Raw genomic sequence first — 16,272 nt, forward strand, 5'->3', positions numbered from 1 at the left:
CCTCACTACCCGGAAAAGCACCAGGAGAACCCATCATTAAACTCAGGGAGAGGCACAGCTCTCAGGGACCACCTGGGGTAGCACCTACCACACACCAAGAAATATCAGATTAATCGAATTAGGCTGCCCAACACCACCATCAACTGCCCTAGACCACCATCAACTGCCCTAGACCACCATCAAGCTGCCCTAGACCACCATCAGGCTGCCCTAGACCACCATCAGGCTACCCTAGACCACCATCAGGCTACCCTAGACCACAATCAACTGCCCTAGACCACCATCAAGCTGCCCTGGACCACCATCAAGCTGCCCTAGACCACAATCAAGCTGATCTAGACCACCATCAAGCTGCCCTAGACCACCATCAAGCTGCCCTACACCACCATCAAGCTGCCCTACACCACCATCAGACTATCCTAGACCACCAGGACATCAGGCTGCCCTAGACCACCAGGACATCAGGCTGCCCTAGACCACCAGGACATCAGGCTGCCCTAGACCACCAGGACATCAGGCTGCCTTAGACCACCTGGACACCAGGCTGCCCTAGACCACCAGAAGAAACAGCCTACACCACAAAGCATGTACCCACTCTAGGCCATCTACTGTATGTTTACAATTGTATAAATATTAAACATCTCACTGACCTAGTGCAATTAATTTTCCTTTACTGTACATGGTAGTGAATAAATGTACCTGCAGTGCATTCAGAAAGTATTCAGATCTCTTGACTTTTTCCACATTTTGTTAAGTTACAGCCTTATTCTAAAATGGATTAAATTGTTTTTTTCTTCTTCTCATCAATCTACCCCATGACAGCAAAAACAGGTTTTTCTGAATTTTTTGCAAATTTATAAAGAAAACAAAAAGCTGAACTATCACATTTACATAAGTATTCAGACCCTTTACTCAGTACTTTGTTGAAGCACCTTTGGCAGCGATTACAGTCTCGAGGATTCTTGCGTATGACGCTACAAGCTTAGCACACCTGTATTTGGGGAGTTTCTCCCATTCTTCTCTGCAGATCCTCTCAAGCTCTGTCAGGTTGGATGGGGAGCATCGCTGCACAGCTATTTTCAGGTCTCCAGATATGTTCAATCAGGTTCTAGTCCGGGCTCTGCCTGGGCCACTCAAGGACATTCAGAGACTTGTCCCCAAGCCAACCCTGCGTTGTCTTGGCTGTGTGCTTATGGTCGTTGTCCTGTGGGAAGGTGACCCCTTCGCCCCAGTCTGAGATCCTGAATGCTCTGGAGCTGGTTTTCATCAAGCATCTCTCTGTACTTTGTGCCGTTCATCTTTCCCTCGATTCTGACTAGTCTACCAGTCCCTGCTGCTGAAAAACATCCCCACAGCATGATGCTGCCACCACTATGCTTCACCGTAGAAATGATGCCAGGTTTCCTCCAGATGTGACACTTGGCATTCAGGCCAAAGAGTTCAATCTTGGTTTCATCAGACCAGAGAATCTTGTTTCTCATGGTCTGAGAGTCTTTAGGGGGCTTTTGGCTAACTCCAAGCGTGCTGTCATGTGCCTTTTACTGAGAAGTGGCTTCCGTCTGGCCACTCTACCATAAAGACCCGATTGGTGGAGTGCTGCAGAGATGGTTGTCCTTCTGGAGGTTTCTCTAATCTCCACAGATAGATCTTGTTCTTGTTCACCTCCCTGACCAAAGCCCTTCTCACCTGATTGCTCAGTTTGGCCAGGCGGCCAGCTCTAGGAGTCTTTGAGGTTCCAAACTTCTTCCATTTAGGAACGATGGAGGACAATTCCTTTGACCTCATGGCTTGGTTTTTGTTCTGACATGCACTGTCAACTGCGGGACCTTATATAGACAGGTGTGTACCTTTCCAAATCATGTACAATCATGTACAAGTATTTCTGTTTTTTATTTTGTATAAATTTGCTAGAATGTCTAAAAACCTGTCTTCACTTTGTCATTATGGGGTATTGTGTGTAGATTGATGAGGATGTTTTATTTTTTTAATCCATTTTGAATAAGGCTGTAACGTAACAAAATGTGGAAAAAGTCAAGGGGTGTGAATACTTTCCGAATGCACTGTATAAGAGGCAATCTCTATCATTCATTCATGTTGGGTAAAAAGTGGAAAAAGTTAATATTACAACAATATTGTGTATCTACGCACTCCCTCGGGGTTTTAATGTAACCACAAATACAATGAAGTAATGGAACAATGAATGGCAATGTAACATAGACCATACATCACATATCAGTTTGGAAGACAGTCTTGACCCACAACTACTGTGGGAAAGACTAAGAGGACATCAACGTGTTGCACAAGAAATACAGAAGAAAAAAAATATTTTTCTATAATGGATATGTTTATTGGTCTTTTACAACAATAACAAAAAAAGACTAGAAATACAGGAATACAAGGAGATGATGAATACCTGGTCGTCAACAGCCAGTCCACTAATAATAACAACCTTCAGGATGTTAAAGCTTTGAACCCAATGAAATCCTACTTTCTGCCTGGCAGACAGAAGGCTCCATAAATCATTCTGTTATAACACTGGTTCACACCAACACGATGGGAGAGGTGCTTATGGTATATGACACTAAAGCTATAAAACTGGTTCAAACACTACACACTTTTTCCCCCCTCATGTCTTCATTGAGAAGTGTCTTTCAAAAGAAACAGATAAACCTTTTTTCCACCCAATTTGTTATGGTTTAAAATTATTAATAAAGGCCTCATATGTATTTACTAATTTACAAAATTGTAATTTATGTTTAACAATCAAGGCATCAACAAGTGTGCATATTCAAATTGATCGATTACTCTACCCTGAACCACTGAATTAAAACCAACTCTCTAACACTCAATAAAACTTCAATAAACATGAATTACCCTTCTGTAAATCATGCTGATATTATTCAGCCATTTGTAATGCATTGAAATTAAGGTGACACGAGATGTCCAAGAAACCTTATGCATTTTGAGTTAAGTATTTTGTACATGGTACAGAAAACATAACTGAATAGGCAGAATTATACATAGTAATATTGTAGTATGTCAAGCACACATTTGGGCTGTCTTCCTAAAAAAAGGGCCTTTGCTCCAAGTCTGACAAACCTAATTCCACACATTATCGTACACCACTTAAAGTAGACTGATATGTCAAATATAAAATGGTGGGTTATTGGACAAGGTTACATTGGTCAAGTTAACAGGGGCTTTTGCTGGTCATATATATAGGGGGAATGCTGAGGCAACATGGCGTGGTACAATCTAATTTACTACAAACCTGCTACCAAATAGTTATTTACATAGTTATTTTTATACTAAACTAAATGGATTGCAGTATCTCTATGACAGTGGTGGTTTTGATGATTCAGTGGGATCGTCATTTAGGCTACCATTTAAAAAGAATTCCCTCGCTTATGCTGTGCTTTGTTTTACATATCCTGGTCCAATCATCAAAGACACATGTTTTTACCGACTTGTGTGCAGTCGTCCACCTGTGTGCCAGTAAACCAGCTGAAATGACAGTGGTCAAATTCTAGCTAGAGGGCTGTTTGATTCTAATGGCTGTTCCAGGGAAGTAGCTTAACATAATTATTTGTTTTCCTGTTATTTGTTTTCGAGTGCCTATACACACTCAGACTCCTATGCAATTTAAATGCACTTTTATCTGCAATTGATGTTAAAAACGAATCCAAGGCTTGATGTGCAGTATATTCATATGGAGGAGATTATGGATTTGCTTGGCCCTGCAGCTTGCCATAGAGGGGTAAGGCAGAGTAGTGGGGTCCACTGCTGGTGTCTGGGGTTAGGAGGACAGGGGTAAGGGTTGTGGGGGCGGAGGCCATGCTGCGTGTGGGCTGGAGGGAGAGCTTCTACTCTGGTTGGGGAGCTGCTGGTGTCTCGTTGGCATTGGCGTCCGTGGGCTTGTTTTCCACCTCGTCGTCGGATAGGAGGTCGAGCGATGTTCCCTCCACCTGCAGCTGACGCCTGCCCGAGCGGCTGGAGGAGAAACTGATGGGGCCTCCACGCCTGCAGGGGACAGAGGGGGCCAGGAGAGGTGGAGAGGTATTAGTAACGAGGACCACAATTTGGCCAATATACACAACTGTTTGTGTGAAAAATATCATCTTAGAGTTTGTGTGTGTGTGTGTGTGGGGCTCTAAATACCTGAGGCGGCTCTTGAGTGTGTTGACCTCACGGCTGAGACCTTCGCTGGCCTCAGTGGCATCATCCAGCTCCCTCTGCAGCTTCCTGCGGTAGGCGTTGGCACGTGTGGCCTCCTCCTCAGCCTCCTCAAGCTGCCTCTTCAGCTGCTTCATGCGAGAGTTGGCCTTCTCCATCTGACTCAGCAAGGAGTCACAACAGACCTCAACAATGATGAACAGTCAATACTAATACTTACAATACTCAGCAGTCCTGTGGTCCAATGGTTACTGGAAATAGCCTACTGTAGGAAAGACTCCAATCCTAAATCTTCACACCTATCCAATCCTGTCCCACCTTTGCAAGTTGTACTGAATTGGATAGAATTCCTTCTTTAGCTGTGTACATCTTAAAAATGCACTATGCAGAATTAGTTTTGTTTGTGTGAAAATAAGCCGTCATTGTGTAGAGAATCCATAACCAAAAATCTATATATTTTCAGCTGTTGTACAAAACCGAAAGTAAAAGACGCAAAAACTAAACTTAAGAACGGAAAGCATTGAAATAGAGCACATAGAACAGATCTATCGTTTCTTAGACTTGTTTTCAATGAGAATTAAATATCTATAACTCAAATTTCTATGTTAATTTGGTTAAGTCTCCCAAAAAGTTACATATTGTAGCTTTAAGATCTGGGACGTCCAAACATCCATGACAAGCTCCTCACCTGTTCCTTGTACTGGTCGGAATGGCGGCGCTCGTCCTCCACCTGCATGCACACCTCCTTCAGCTTCTTCTCTGTCCGTCTCACAAGCTTATTGGCCGCTGCTCGCTCCCTGATAGGAGGACAGAAGAATGAGGTCATAGGACAGTTAGAGCACCACAGGAACCGCACTGTAACAAAGGCTGTCAGTCATAGATCTTCAAGTACAACTCTTAAGATTGCTTTTGACTCATTACATTGATCACATTAACATTTAGATCACATTCAAGAACCTCTCTTCCAACGGGCTGAGCTTGTTCTAAAACCCTCATGAACTCCTCCTGAGTCTTGGTCTCCTATTTCACCCTGTCTAATAAGGTATGGAGATGTAATAAGAGAGTTGCTGTGTTTCTCACTTAGCCTCCTGCTCCAGCTGCTCTTCCAGCTGCAGTATCTTGGCCTCCAGGGCGGTGATGGAGGCCTTGAACCGGCTCTTCACGGAGCCCTCCAGCTCGCCCAGCTTGGCCCGCAAGTCCTTGTTCTGCCTCTCCAGCTGCTGGCGCGCATTCTCACTCTTCTGGGCCATGCTGCGCTCTGCCACAAGCTCCAGGGTCAGAGTGTCCACCTGGGGGAGGAGAGGGGGAAGAGAGAGGTGGAGGGAGGAAAACAGGGAATGAGGGGAAAGTGAGAGAGAGATAAGAGTACTTTTTATGGTAGGGGCTGAATAATGGATTGTTCCCTAAAAGTCAGAAGAACAAGGGTAATATGATTACAATGATCAAGTCTCCAACCTGAAAAGGTTTCCTCCTGGCTCATACCTGAATGGTGGTCTTGCGGAAGCGGTCATTGAGCAGCTCCATGTTGCCCTGTTCCTCCTCTAGTTCCTCCTCCAGCTGAGCAATGCGAGCCTCCAGCCTCCTTTTCTCATCCATCAAGGCAGACTTGCCCGAGGTGCTGTTGGAGATCTCGTCCGCTAGCTCATCTCGTTCCTGCTCTGCGTGGCGCCGCGCCCTCTCTGACGCCGCCAGGTCCTACAGGGCAGAGGTCAAACACAGGTCACCATTTCTCACAGTAAGACGAGCCAGTCTAGACTACAGGAAATAGCAGACCAAAACACAGAGTTATGACAGGAGCAATGCTACAGCCCACTGTACCTCATGCAGCTGGAGAACCTCGGCCTCCAGGCTCTTCAGCTTCTTCTCGTTCTCCTTGGATTGGGAGAATATCTCGTCTCGAGAGGCCCGGGCATCCTCCAACTCCCTCTGGTAGTCTTTCATCTGGGACTGAGGGAGAAAGTGGAGATCGAATCCCATTATTGACCCAAATAAAAAAATATATTTCTTAATTTATTTTTATTTGTCTTGTCTGTTCTACAGACGGTGTGAGTTTATTACCTGCAATTTGCGTAGCTGCTTGATGGCCTCGTCACGGGCCTTGTTGGCGCCCTCTATCTGTCCCACCATGTCCATCAGGTCCATCTCCAGCTTCTTCTTAGCAGCCACGGCCAGGGCTCTCTGCTTCCTCTCATCCTCCAGCTCTGCCTCCATCTCACGCACCTGAGGAGACCAGGACAGACCAGGTCAGAGGGGAAGGGGGTGGTGTACATTCTCTGAGAGTATGACAACATATTGTTCCTGGAATTTTTTCACACAATTCTTGTTTGTATGGAAGTGATGTGTCCTCTATGCACCTGTTTGACAAGCGCCCTTTTCTTCTCGTCGTTCTGGTCGTCTCGCCCCTGCAGGTCTCTCTCGTACTGGGCTTTCATGGCCTGCATGTTGACCTCCAGACGCAGCTTGGCGTCCTCCGTGGCCTGCAGCTCGTCCTCCAGCTCCTCCAGCTGAGTCCTCATCTCCTCCAGCTGCTGATCCAGAGTCCTCTTGGACTTCTCCAACTCATGGACCTGGACGGTGGTAGAGAAGATACTTTGAGGTGATGCTATTTGGAATGAACTGGCTTTTAAAGTTTAGGGTTAACCTAATTTATTTCTGTAGGATGCAGAGCAGTCCATCTGAAAACAACAGAAGCAAACCGTTCTGCCCTCAGCTGAACAAAACACCGGTATTCAGTGCAACACTCACGTTCTTGCCCACGTCGTCCTTGGAGCTCATCAGGTCCTCCATCTCACTCCTCAGCTGCTTGTTGAGTCTCTCAAACTCCTCCTTGGCCTCCAGAGCCTCATCCAGAGCCCGGGCCAGAGACAGGGACTTGGTCTCCTTCTCCCTGGCCTCTGCCTCAGCCTTGTCCCTCTCCTCAGCGTAGCGTGCAGAGATGTTCTTCTCCTCAGCCAGCAACTACAACACAGGGTAAAAACTGACTTACAGAGGGAAAATGTCCACCATCTATCCACACAACGCCATTCCATACTGTGCTCTAAGACCAAGCTAATTTAGCTACCATTATGGATGGCTTAGAGTGATCAGTCAAACCTGGTCAAACTTCTTCTGCTTCTTCTCCAGGTTGGAGACGATGGTTCTCTGGTGGTCCAGATCCACCATGAGGTCGTCCAGCTCCTGCTGCAGGCGGGTCTTGGTCTTCTCCATCTTCTCAAAGGCGATGCCCTTCTCCTCCAGTCTCAGGGTGGCCAGCTCCATGTCCTTCTGCAGCTTCCTCTTCACCTCCTCCAGACCCTCCACCATCCCCACGTCATCCTCCAGCTTCTTCTTGGTCTCAACCAGCTACACATACATAAAGTTTATAATGATATGATGCTCACTGAAGGATGGCTACAGTAGGTGGTAGCTTGTTATGGTGATATCATCTGTGTTGCAGTTAATGTGTAATATTATTTGAATAGATACAATTAAGCTGTAAGGCGCTGTTCTGACCTGGGCCTGCAGTGTGCACAGCTGTTTCTCCAGGTTTCTGCACGCCACCTCATCCTCCTCCTGCTGCTCCTGCAGGGTGCTCTTCTCCTCCTCCAGCTGGCGGATATGACTGCTCATGTTCAGCTTCTGACGTGTCTCTTCCTGGAGAAGCTCCTACACATACAGACAGAGAGAGACACAGATACCATCCCATATCCCAAAGATGAGACATTGACATGGAAACAGAATGCCACCTCCTCTTAATGTAAAATGCCCAATACAGCCATTTTTATATCAAATCATTTTTAGGTAACAGTTAAGTACTTTATTGTAATAGATTTCCATTAAAATGGGCAAAAATAGCTTTTAGCAAAAAAATATTTTTCAAGCAACAATTTCACTAGGACTGTCTGGGAGTGGGGAGGGGGAAACTGAAAACTAGATGCTATTGGCAGATAGGTTTGGATCTCCCTTTATTATTGGTCTATTAATCAGTTTACCGCATGGCGATGTCACCATGGAAAGCCGAAACTCCCACGCATGCAAACCTGCTGATTAGAAGGACTTGCTGGTTGAAAATACAATTTATGCAACTATCAGGAAATAACACAGATCAAATTTGTTCAGTGTTAGTTTCATCAGCTGTTGTACAATATGATATAAAAGACAGGAAAACAAGATTTTGTCTGCACTGGGCCTTTAAGATAAACATGATGTATTCCTCTCCGTTGAGAGGTTGTCCAGTCTAGCTCACCTGTGTGTCCTGCAAAGCGCTCTCCAGGACAGTGGTGTCTTTAACCAGCTTGATTCCCTTCCTCTCTGCATCTTCCAGCAGAGCAGACACATTATCCAGCTCCGTCTGCACACACAGCACACAGCACAGTTGAGAGACCATCACCAGCAGAGGATAACGTGTGTGTGTGCTGCAAATGGCCCTCTCTCACCTGTAGTTTGTGGGAGCGGTCGGCCAGCTCTCCCTTGCCCTTCTCTCCCTCTGTGACCCGGGCCATGAACTCCTGGAGCTGGGCCTCCAGCTTCTTCTTCTTGTGTTCTGACTCAGTCTTGGCCTGCTGCAGCCCCTTTACCTCACTGACCAGCTCCTTGTTGGCACTCTCTGTGCTCTGCTTGTTCTTCTCCAGGTTGACCTTGAACTGGACACAGACCAAGAGATATTACAATAGGAATCATGCTCAGACAACACAAAACATTTAAAACAGAGGAAGTACTACCTCAACCAAGTGAAACATTTTCTCTGACTAAACATGACCATGCGGTTGTTGTGAAGCCACCCACCCTTTTGGTCTGCTCTAGCTGCTCAGACAGCTCTTCCAGGGCCGTGGAGTGTCTCTGTCTCATCTCCTGGATCTGGGCCTCGTGGTTCTTGGTCTCCTCGTCGATGGCCTTCTTCAGCTCTGTCACCTCCTGCTCACGCTTGGTCCTGAGCTCCTGCTGGGCTGCGGTGGTGTCCAGGGTGTCCTCCAGCTCAGTCTTTAAGGCCTCCAGCTCCTCACTCAGATCTCTCTTGAGCTTCTCAGCCTTGTTCCTAGAGACCTTCTCTGATTCCAGGTCTTCCTGCAGCTCTGCCAACTGGGCCTGTAGCTCCCGTACCTGCTTCAGGGCGTTGTTCTTCTGGGTCACCTCCTCGTCTCCCCTGACACACACACACACACATTTTAAATTCTTTATTAGGATGAAAACTTGTCGTACAAGTTGTCGTACAAGTGCAAAGGACCCCAAATAGTCAGGCCTATGGTAGGACAGTTGAACTAAGTTGCTATGCATGTATTTTCCACTGGGTGGCAGATTCAGACAATATATCCTGAAATAAACACAGATACCTTGTTTCTGTCACTACCATCGAGTATGTGAGTTGGTCCTGAAAGAGCAGAGTGTTTTTAATGGCCAGTGATCAACACAGACTAGACGTGGGGCCAACATTTACACATTCCAACCCAGTGAAATCTGCTGAATGGTCTGCTGGGTGGTCTGGTCAGCACCGTATCATGACGAGAGGGCATAAAAATGGTAAATGCTCATTGGGTTTTAATAGTCAGATTACAAGATTACCGGTGCAAGTCTGGCAAACTGTAGACCTACCATTGTTAAATATGGCATATAAAAGACAGGTGTTGAGACAATTAAAATAGGAGGGAATTTGATGACGGCGCTACGATAATTACTTCAGTCTAAGACAGTCAAAGAATCAGACTTCCTCGCAGTCAAACACCTTCCAATGGCAAAAGACAGCTGAACTACATCTCCAGGTGGCATCCATCCATCCATCCATCCATCCATCCAGCTCTGTCTGTCTGTCTGTCTGTCTGTCTGTCTGTCTGTCTGTCTGTCTGTCTGTCTGTCTGTCTGTCTGTCTGTCTGTCTGTCTGTCTGTCTGTCTGTCTGTCTGTCTGTCTGTCTGTCTGTCTGTCTGTCTGTCTGTCTGTCTGTCTGTCTGTCTGTCTGTCTGTCTGTCTGTCTGTCTGTCTGTCTGTCTGTCTGTCTGTCTGTCTGTCTGTCTGTCTGTCTGTCTGTCTGTCTGTCTGTCTGACCTGGCCTGTATAGCCTGTAGCTCCTCCTCCTTCTTGGCCAGCTGCACCCTGAGCTCCTCTATCTGGGCCTGCAGCTCAGCTATCTGGTCCTGCAGGTCTGTGGTCTCTCCATCCAGCTTCCTCTTGGCCTTCTCCAGCTCCTGACGAGTCTTCTCCTCCTTCTTCAAACGCTCTGAAGGAAGAAGGGAAGGAGACGGATGGTGTTAAAGTGTCTGGACTCACTACCTATAACTAGTGAGACCTTGTAGGTAAGAGGACACCTACCTTCCAGGTCCACCATCATCACCTCCTGCTTGTTCTTTGTCTTGCCCAGGTTCTTGGCCTTCTCCTCCTCCTCAGTCAGCTGGGACATCATCTCATTCACACGGTCATCCAGGAGCTTCTTCTCCTGAAGGGGGAAAGAGGAGTCAGGTTGTTGATAATGATAGTAAAGTCCAGCAGCATAATGTTAGTAAGGTCCAATATTTCTCAACCCTAGACTGCCTTTCATTTCCACTCACCTTCAGGAACTTGGAGTTTTGGTCCTCCAGGAGCAAGATGTCCTCCTCAAATTTCTTCATCTTGGCCTCGGCTGTCACCTTCTCCAGCTGCAGCTTCTGCCTGGCAGCCTCCTCCTCATCCAACTGCTCTTCCAGGTCCTGGAAGAAGAAAAATCACAGCATTTATTAAGAAGGTAACTGGTAGAAATGTTTTGGGTCCACTGTCATAAAACACGTGCAACCACTTCCATGTTCAATCTTCTCAAGCTTCCACTCTGCAGTCTCCATGTCTCATCAGTACCTGGATGTGAGACTGCATCTTCTTCTTCTCACTTTGCAGGCCCTGGGTTCTCTCCTCCTCCTCCTCCACTCTAGACTCCAGGTCATGAAGGATCTCCTCCAGCTCCTGCTTCTTAGCGGCCAGACGGGCTCTCATCTCCTCAGCCTCGGCAAACAGCTCCGTCTCGGCCTGCAGCTGCTCCGCTAGGATGTTCTTCTCCTCGATCAGCTACACAATGCAAACATGGGCATAATGGAATGAATGGTACAATGCGGAATTGAAGTTCATAAAGGGATGATCCTTAGGGTCTACACTCTTAGAAAAACGTGTTCCAAAAGGTAGGTAGAACCCTTTTTGGTTTCAGGTAGAACCCTTTTTGATTTCAGGTAGAACCCTTTTTGGTTTCAGGTAGAACTCTTTTGGGTTCCAGGTAGATCCCTCTGTGGAAAGGGTTCTACATGGAACTCAAAAGGGTTCTACCTGGAACCAAAAAGGGTTATTCAAAGGGTTATCCTATGGGAACAGCCAAATAACCATTTTACATTCTAGATAGTACTATAGTTGGTGTGGACTGGACACTGACCTGTGAGTGCTTTCTCTCCATCTCCACCAGTTCTCCCTCCACCTTGGTCTGCTTCTCCTTCACCTTGACAAGCTCATCATCCTTGGCCTGCATCTCCTCCTCCTGCCTGGTCACCTGCAGCAGGGGCTTCACCTGGGGGACAGAACACAGACCTGGGGTCAGCCACTATTCAAAAGTAGATGACTAGGAGCCTTATCATATAGCTATATAGAGAGACTTGACAATGCTGGTGTTACAAAGACAGATTAGCCATACACAGTAGATATAGTGTACTGTAATGGAGACATGCCCACCTTGGTAAAGAGTCTCCACCACTGCCAATGCTTCAGCTTCAGGTAGGCAGAACAGTTCCTCTGAAGCACCTTCAGACAATTCAGTTGCTGCTGCTTCTTAGCAAACGCCCTGTCAGGAGAGAGAGGGTAGACATGGTCAGACATACTGACCAAGAAAGTCAAAGGAAACATATATCTGTGGCATCTTTCTGTCCTAAGAAGTGTTGTATTGGTCACGAAAGGAAGGAATTGAGGAAAGGTAAGGCCATTACATATAGAGAACTCACTTGCGGGCCAGGTATCCCCGGCAGACAGACTGGAAGTAGATGATGATGTCAGTGATCTTCAGGTCTCTCTCCTCCTCCAGGTGAGCCAGCACTCCAGCCCTGAAGAACACCTTACTCTGACCAATCCTGAACAGGTTGGGATCCAGCTCCAAGGCTCGGATCTGGAGTGAAAATGGGTCATAGATTTAAATCCAGGGAAGGAAGGCAAAATCATAATAAACAGTGTAATTTAAGTGATGCCCTATAAATACTAAGGAAAAATCATGTCATGGGTGTTTATGAAGTGGATATACATTTAACATGCTTACCGTGCTCTAGCTTGTAAAAGGACAAAGAGCCTCTCCCAAGTATTCAATTAACACAGTAAAATAGTGACACACAAATCCTCACCATTCTCTCACAGGCTTGTTTGCCATCCATGAAGCCCTTGGGGATGGCGTTGGGGGTGAGGATCTCATACCTGGCAACAGAGTGGACATGAGTGTGTAAAGGCCCTGGGTCAACACCTCCATGTTGACTAGGACCAGGGTGTGAGGAGAGACGTGAGAGGCCTCAGATCTTACAGAAGCCTCACTGTTCAGAAATAGAACAGCTCCATGAGATAATCAAAGCACAACACCCAGGGCAATGGGAAAGCAATGCCACTTTGTCCTCTATAATCTATCTCTCAAAAGTAAACACAATAACTTATCAATTGGGTTGAAATAAATAGATAGGCTGTATGAGGTGCGTGTACAGTGAGTACAGTACCTCTGTCTGAACTCCTGGAAGACGATACGGTTGGGGAAGCCCTGTCTGCAGATACGGATCCCCTCCAGAACACCATTACACCGTAGCTGGTCCAGAACCAGGTGGGGGTCTAGCTTACCAGCCTGTAGGGAGGGAGGGGCTTTGAGATGAGAGGTTTGAGAGAGGTACAGTACAGTACCAAACTTCATGTAAAGAAGATTATTCTAAACTAATAGCAACTAAATGCTGTTACTGTTCATTCAGCTTTTAAAATTTCATCCAGAAAATGTTTTATAGGGAAACAATGTTACTTCAAATATATTTGTGTAATATTATGCAAAATGCCATTCTACAATTAGGATTGCATAGGGACTAGACTAACTCCTTGAATACATTCACACCAAAACAACCGGTGTTTATATCCTCTTCTCCATCCATACCATCCATTTATGACAGTCATTTGTGGTTGCGCTGCAGAAACAAGCGTGTCTCATGTATTCCAGGGGATTTAGACTAGGGAACACTTTACAGGCCCACATAGCCCATAACTCTCCACTCTGCTATTGTTTCATTTCCAGCCTTCCATCTGAGCTGTTGTATATGGAGGCAGAGGGCCCACTGAGGCCTGGTAGCAGAGTGTGTCTCCAGGGGTTCTGGTGGGTGGTGTGGGGGCTGTATTCTGGGCTACCGTGGTTCTGGTGGGTGGTGGAGGGGCTGTAGTCTGGGCTACAGTGGTTCTGGTGGGTGGTGGAGGGGCTGTAGTCTGGGCTACAGTGGTTCTTGTGGGTAGTGTGGGGGCTGTAGTCTGGGCTACCGTGGTTCTGGTGGGTGGTGGAGGGGCTGTAGTCTGGGCTACCGTGGTTCTGGTGGGTGGTGGAGGGGCTGTAGTCTGGGCTACAGTGGTTCTGATGGCTGGTGTGGGGGCTGTAGTCTGGGCTACAGTGGTTCTGGTGTGTGGTGTAGGGGCTGTAGTCTGGGCTACAGGGGTTCTGATGGCTGGTGTGGGGGTTGTAGTATGGGCTACAGTGGTTCTGGTGGGTGGTGGAGGGGCTGCAGTCTGGGCTACAGGGGTTCTGGTGGATGTTTGTGGAGGGGCTGTAGTCTGGGCTGCAAGGGTTCTGGTGGATGGTTGTGGAGGGGCTGTAGCCTGGGCTACAGTGGTTCTGGTGTGTGGTGTAGGGGCTGTAGTCTGGGCTACAGGGGTTCTGATGGCTGGTGTGGGGGCTGTAGTCTGGGCTACAGTGGTTCTGGTGGGTGGTGGAGGGGCTGCAGTCTGGGCTACAGGGGTTCTGGTGGATGGTTGTGGAGGGGCTGTAGTCTGGGCTGCGGGGGTTCTGGTGGATGGTTGTGGAGGGGCTGTAGCCTGGGCTACAGTGGTTCTGGTGAGTGGTGGAGGGGCTATAGTCTGGGCTGCAGGGGTTCTGGTGGATGGTTGTGGAGGGGTTCTGGTGGGTGGTGGAGGGGCTGTAGTCTGGGCTACAGTGGGCAGAGGGGGGAGGGACTGGTGGTCAGTGAAAGGGGGAGGTTAGTGTGCTGCTCATTGCTCACCCTCTTCTCGTGGTTGGGGATGATGCAGCGGACAAAATTGGGGTTGGTGTTCCTCAGCGTGGCCATGAGCTTGGTGAGAGACTCCTTGTAGAGCTGGCCCACCGTACGGAACATGCCCTTCTTGGTCTTATAGGCTGCGCCGAAGGCCGTCTCGTTCATCCCTGCTACCTGGTCCAGACCCACGATACGGTCCACTGACAGAAGAAAGAGGGACATGAGTCAAGGGCAGAGTTAGATGGGTAGACGCTGGTAGAGGGGTGACTGGTGCGTGAACTGAACATATATACTGTATAATCAAGCAGCAAAGGACTAGAGGCATGACCAGGACAGATGAGGGCTTCTAAGCGCAACAACATGTAAACAACATGACTGACAGCCAGAGTGGGTGGGATGGGCGGTTGGCCCTAGCATGACTACATGTTCATTAAAAGCAGACAAAGGAAACAAGACTGAACCAAGCTATTGCAAAACCTAATCCAACTTAACTCAAAACATGTTCATAATACAGCTGTTTTTCCAAGAACAGCACAGCCATTTTATTTGACCTTTCCACCCCCACCGTTACATAAACTGCAATCAATTGGTTTTATTTGAATGTAATTAGACTAGCTAGATCAGTGGTTGTTCTTGCCATGGAATACAGAGAAAAAAGATCAACAATACCATCTTGTTTGCATATTCAGATAGCATCAATATATGAGGCAATGTTCTTTGCAGAGATCAAGGGGAACGGAAGGGAAGAGACGTTACTATTCAATGTGGTATGTGTCAGCTCACCTTCATTTAGAGACCAGTTGGCTGTCTCCATTTAGGACAGACAAAACAACCTCCAGGCTAAAAAGGCATTCCTCAGAGTATTACTAATATAGTGCCTTTGGAAAGTATTCAGACCCCTTGACTTTACAGCCTTAATCTAAAATGGATTACATAGTTTTTCCCCCCTCATCAATCTACACACAATACCCCATAATAACAAAGCAAAAACAGGTTTTTAGAAATGTTTGCTAATTTATAAAAAATAAAAAACTGAAATATCACATTTACATAAGTATTCAGACCCTTTACTCAGTACTTTGCTGAAGCACCTTTGGCAGCAATTACAGCCTCGAGTCTTCTTGGGTATGACGCTACAAGCTTGGCACACCCGTATTTGGGGAGTTTCTCACATTCTTCTCTGCAGATCCTCCCAAGCTCTGTCAGGTTGGATGGGGAGCATTGCTGCACAGCTATTTTCAGGTCTCTCCAGAGATGTTAGATCGGGTTCAAGTCCGGGCTCTGGCTGGGCCACTCAAGGATATTCAGAGACCTGTCCTGAAGCCACTCCTGCGTTGTCTTGGCTGTGTGCTTAGGGTCGTTGTCCTGTTGGAAGGTGAACCTTTGCCCCAGTCTGAAGTCCTGAGCACTCTGGAGCAGGTTTTCATTAAGAATCTCTTTGTACTTTGCGCCGTTCATCTTTGCCTCGATCCTTCCACTGAAAAACATCCACACAGCATGATGTTGCCACCACCATGCTTCACCGTAGGGATGGTGCCAGGTTTCCTCCAGATGTGACGCTTGGCATTCAGGTCAAAGAGATGAATCTTGGTTACATCAGACTAGAGAATCTTTTTTCTCATGATCTGAGAGTCTATTGGTGGCTTTTGGCAAACTCCAAGCGGCCTGTCATGTGCCTTATACTGAGGAGTGGCTTCCATCTCGCCACTCTACCATAAAGGCCTGATTGGTGGAGTGCTTTAGAGATGATTGTCCTTCTGTAAGGTTCTCCCATATCCACAGAGGTACTCTAGATCTCTGTCAGTGTGACCATTGGGTTCTTGGTCACCTCCCTTACCAAGGCCCTCTCTCACCAATTGCTGAGTTTGCCCAGGCAGCCAGCTCTAGGAAGAGTCTTGGTGGTTCCAAAC

General features: G+C 47.1%; 1 protein-coding gene across 5 annotated transcripts in view; it reads right to left on the reverse strand.

The window, feature by feature from the left end:
• Positions 1–2,323: 2,323 nt before the first annotated feature.
• The window catches only part of LOC120046403 (myosin-10-like), a 61,770-nt gene continuing 47,821 nt past the window's right edge, over positions 2,324–16,272 (reverse strand). For all 5 annotated transcript variants that reach the window (XM_038991608.1, XM_038991607.1, XM_038991605.1 and 2 more), the window contains 24 exons: positions 14,369–14,562; positions 12,842–12,963; positions 12,482–12,551; positions 12,092–12,252; positions 11,826–11,934; positions 11,533–11,664; positions 10,971–11,177; positions 10,691–10,828; positions 10,455–10,578; positions 10,191–10,362; positions 8,938–9,295; positions 8,589–8,795; positions 8,399–8,503; positions 7,666–7,818; positions 7,267–7,515; positions 6,919–7,131; positions 6,528–6,740; positions 6,232–6,393; positions 5,992–6,120; positions 5,656–5,868; positions 5,254–5,462; positions 4,862–4,970; positions 4,159–4,331; positions 2,324–4,020 (listed from right to left, as the gene is read on the reverse strand). In XM_038991608.1, coding sequence (XP_038847536.1) covers positions 3,864–4,020; positions 4,159–4,331; positions 4,862–4,970; positions 5,254–5,462; positions 5,656–5,868; positions 5,992–6,120; positions 6,232–6,393; positions 6,528–6,740; positions 6,919–7,131; positions 7,267–7,515; positions 7,666–7,818; positions 8,399–8,503; positions 8,589–8,795; positions 8,938–9,295; positions 10,191–10,362; positions 10,455–10,578; positions 10,691–10,828; positions 10,971–11,177; positions 11,533–11,664; positions 11,826–11,934; positions 12,092–12,252; positions 12,482–12,551; positions 12,842–12,963; positions 14,369–14,562 — 4,079 coding nt within the window. In that variant the 3' untranslated portion in view covers positions 2,324–3,863. The remainder of the gene's footprint in view (positions 4,021–4,158; positions 4,332–4,861; positions 4,971–5,253; positions 5,463–5,655; positions 5,869–5,991; positions 6,121–6,231; positions 6,394–6,527; positions 6,741–6,918; positions 7,132–7,266; positions 7,516–7,665; positions 7,819–8,398; positions 8,504–8,588; positions 8,796–8,937; positions 9,296–10,190; positions 10,363–10,454; positions 10,579–10,690; positions 10,829–10,970; positions 11,178–11,532; positions 11,665–11,825; positions 11,935–12,091; positions 12,253–12,481; positions 12,552–12,841; positions 12,964–14,368; positions 14,563–16,272) is intronic.

The sequence above is a fragment of the Salvelinus namaycush genome, chromosome 4, assembly GCF_016432855.1.
Source record: "Salvelinus namaycush isolate Seneca chromosome 4, SaNama_1.0, whole genome shotgun sequence".
NCBI lineage: Eukaryota > Metazoa > Chordata > Actinopteri > Salmoniformes > Salmonidae > Salvelinus > Salvelinus namaycush.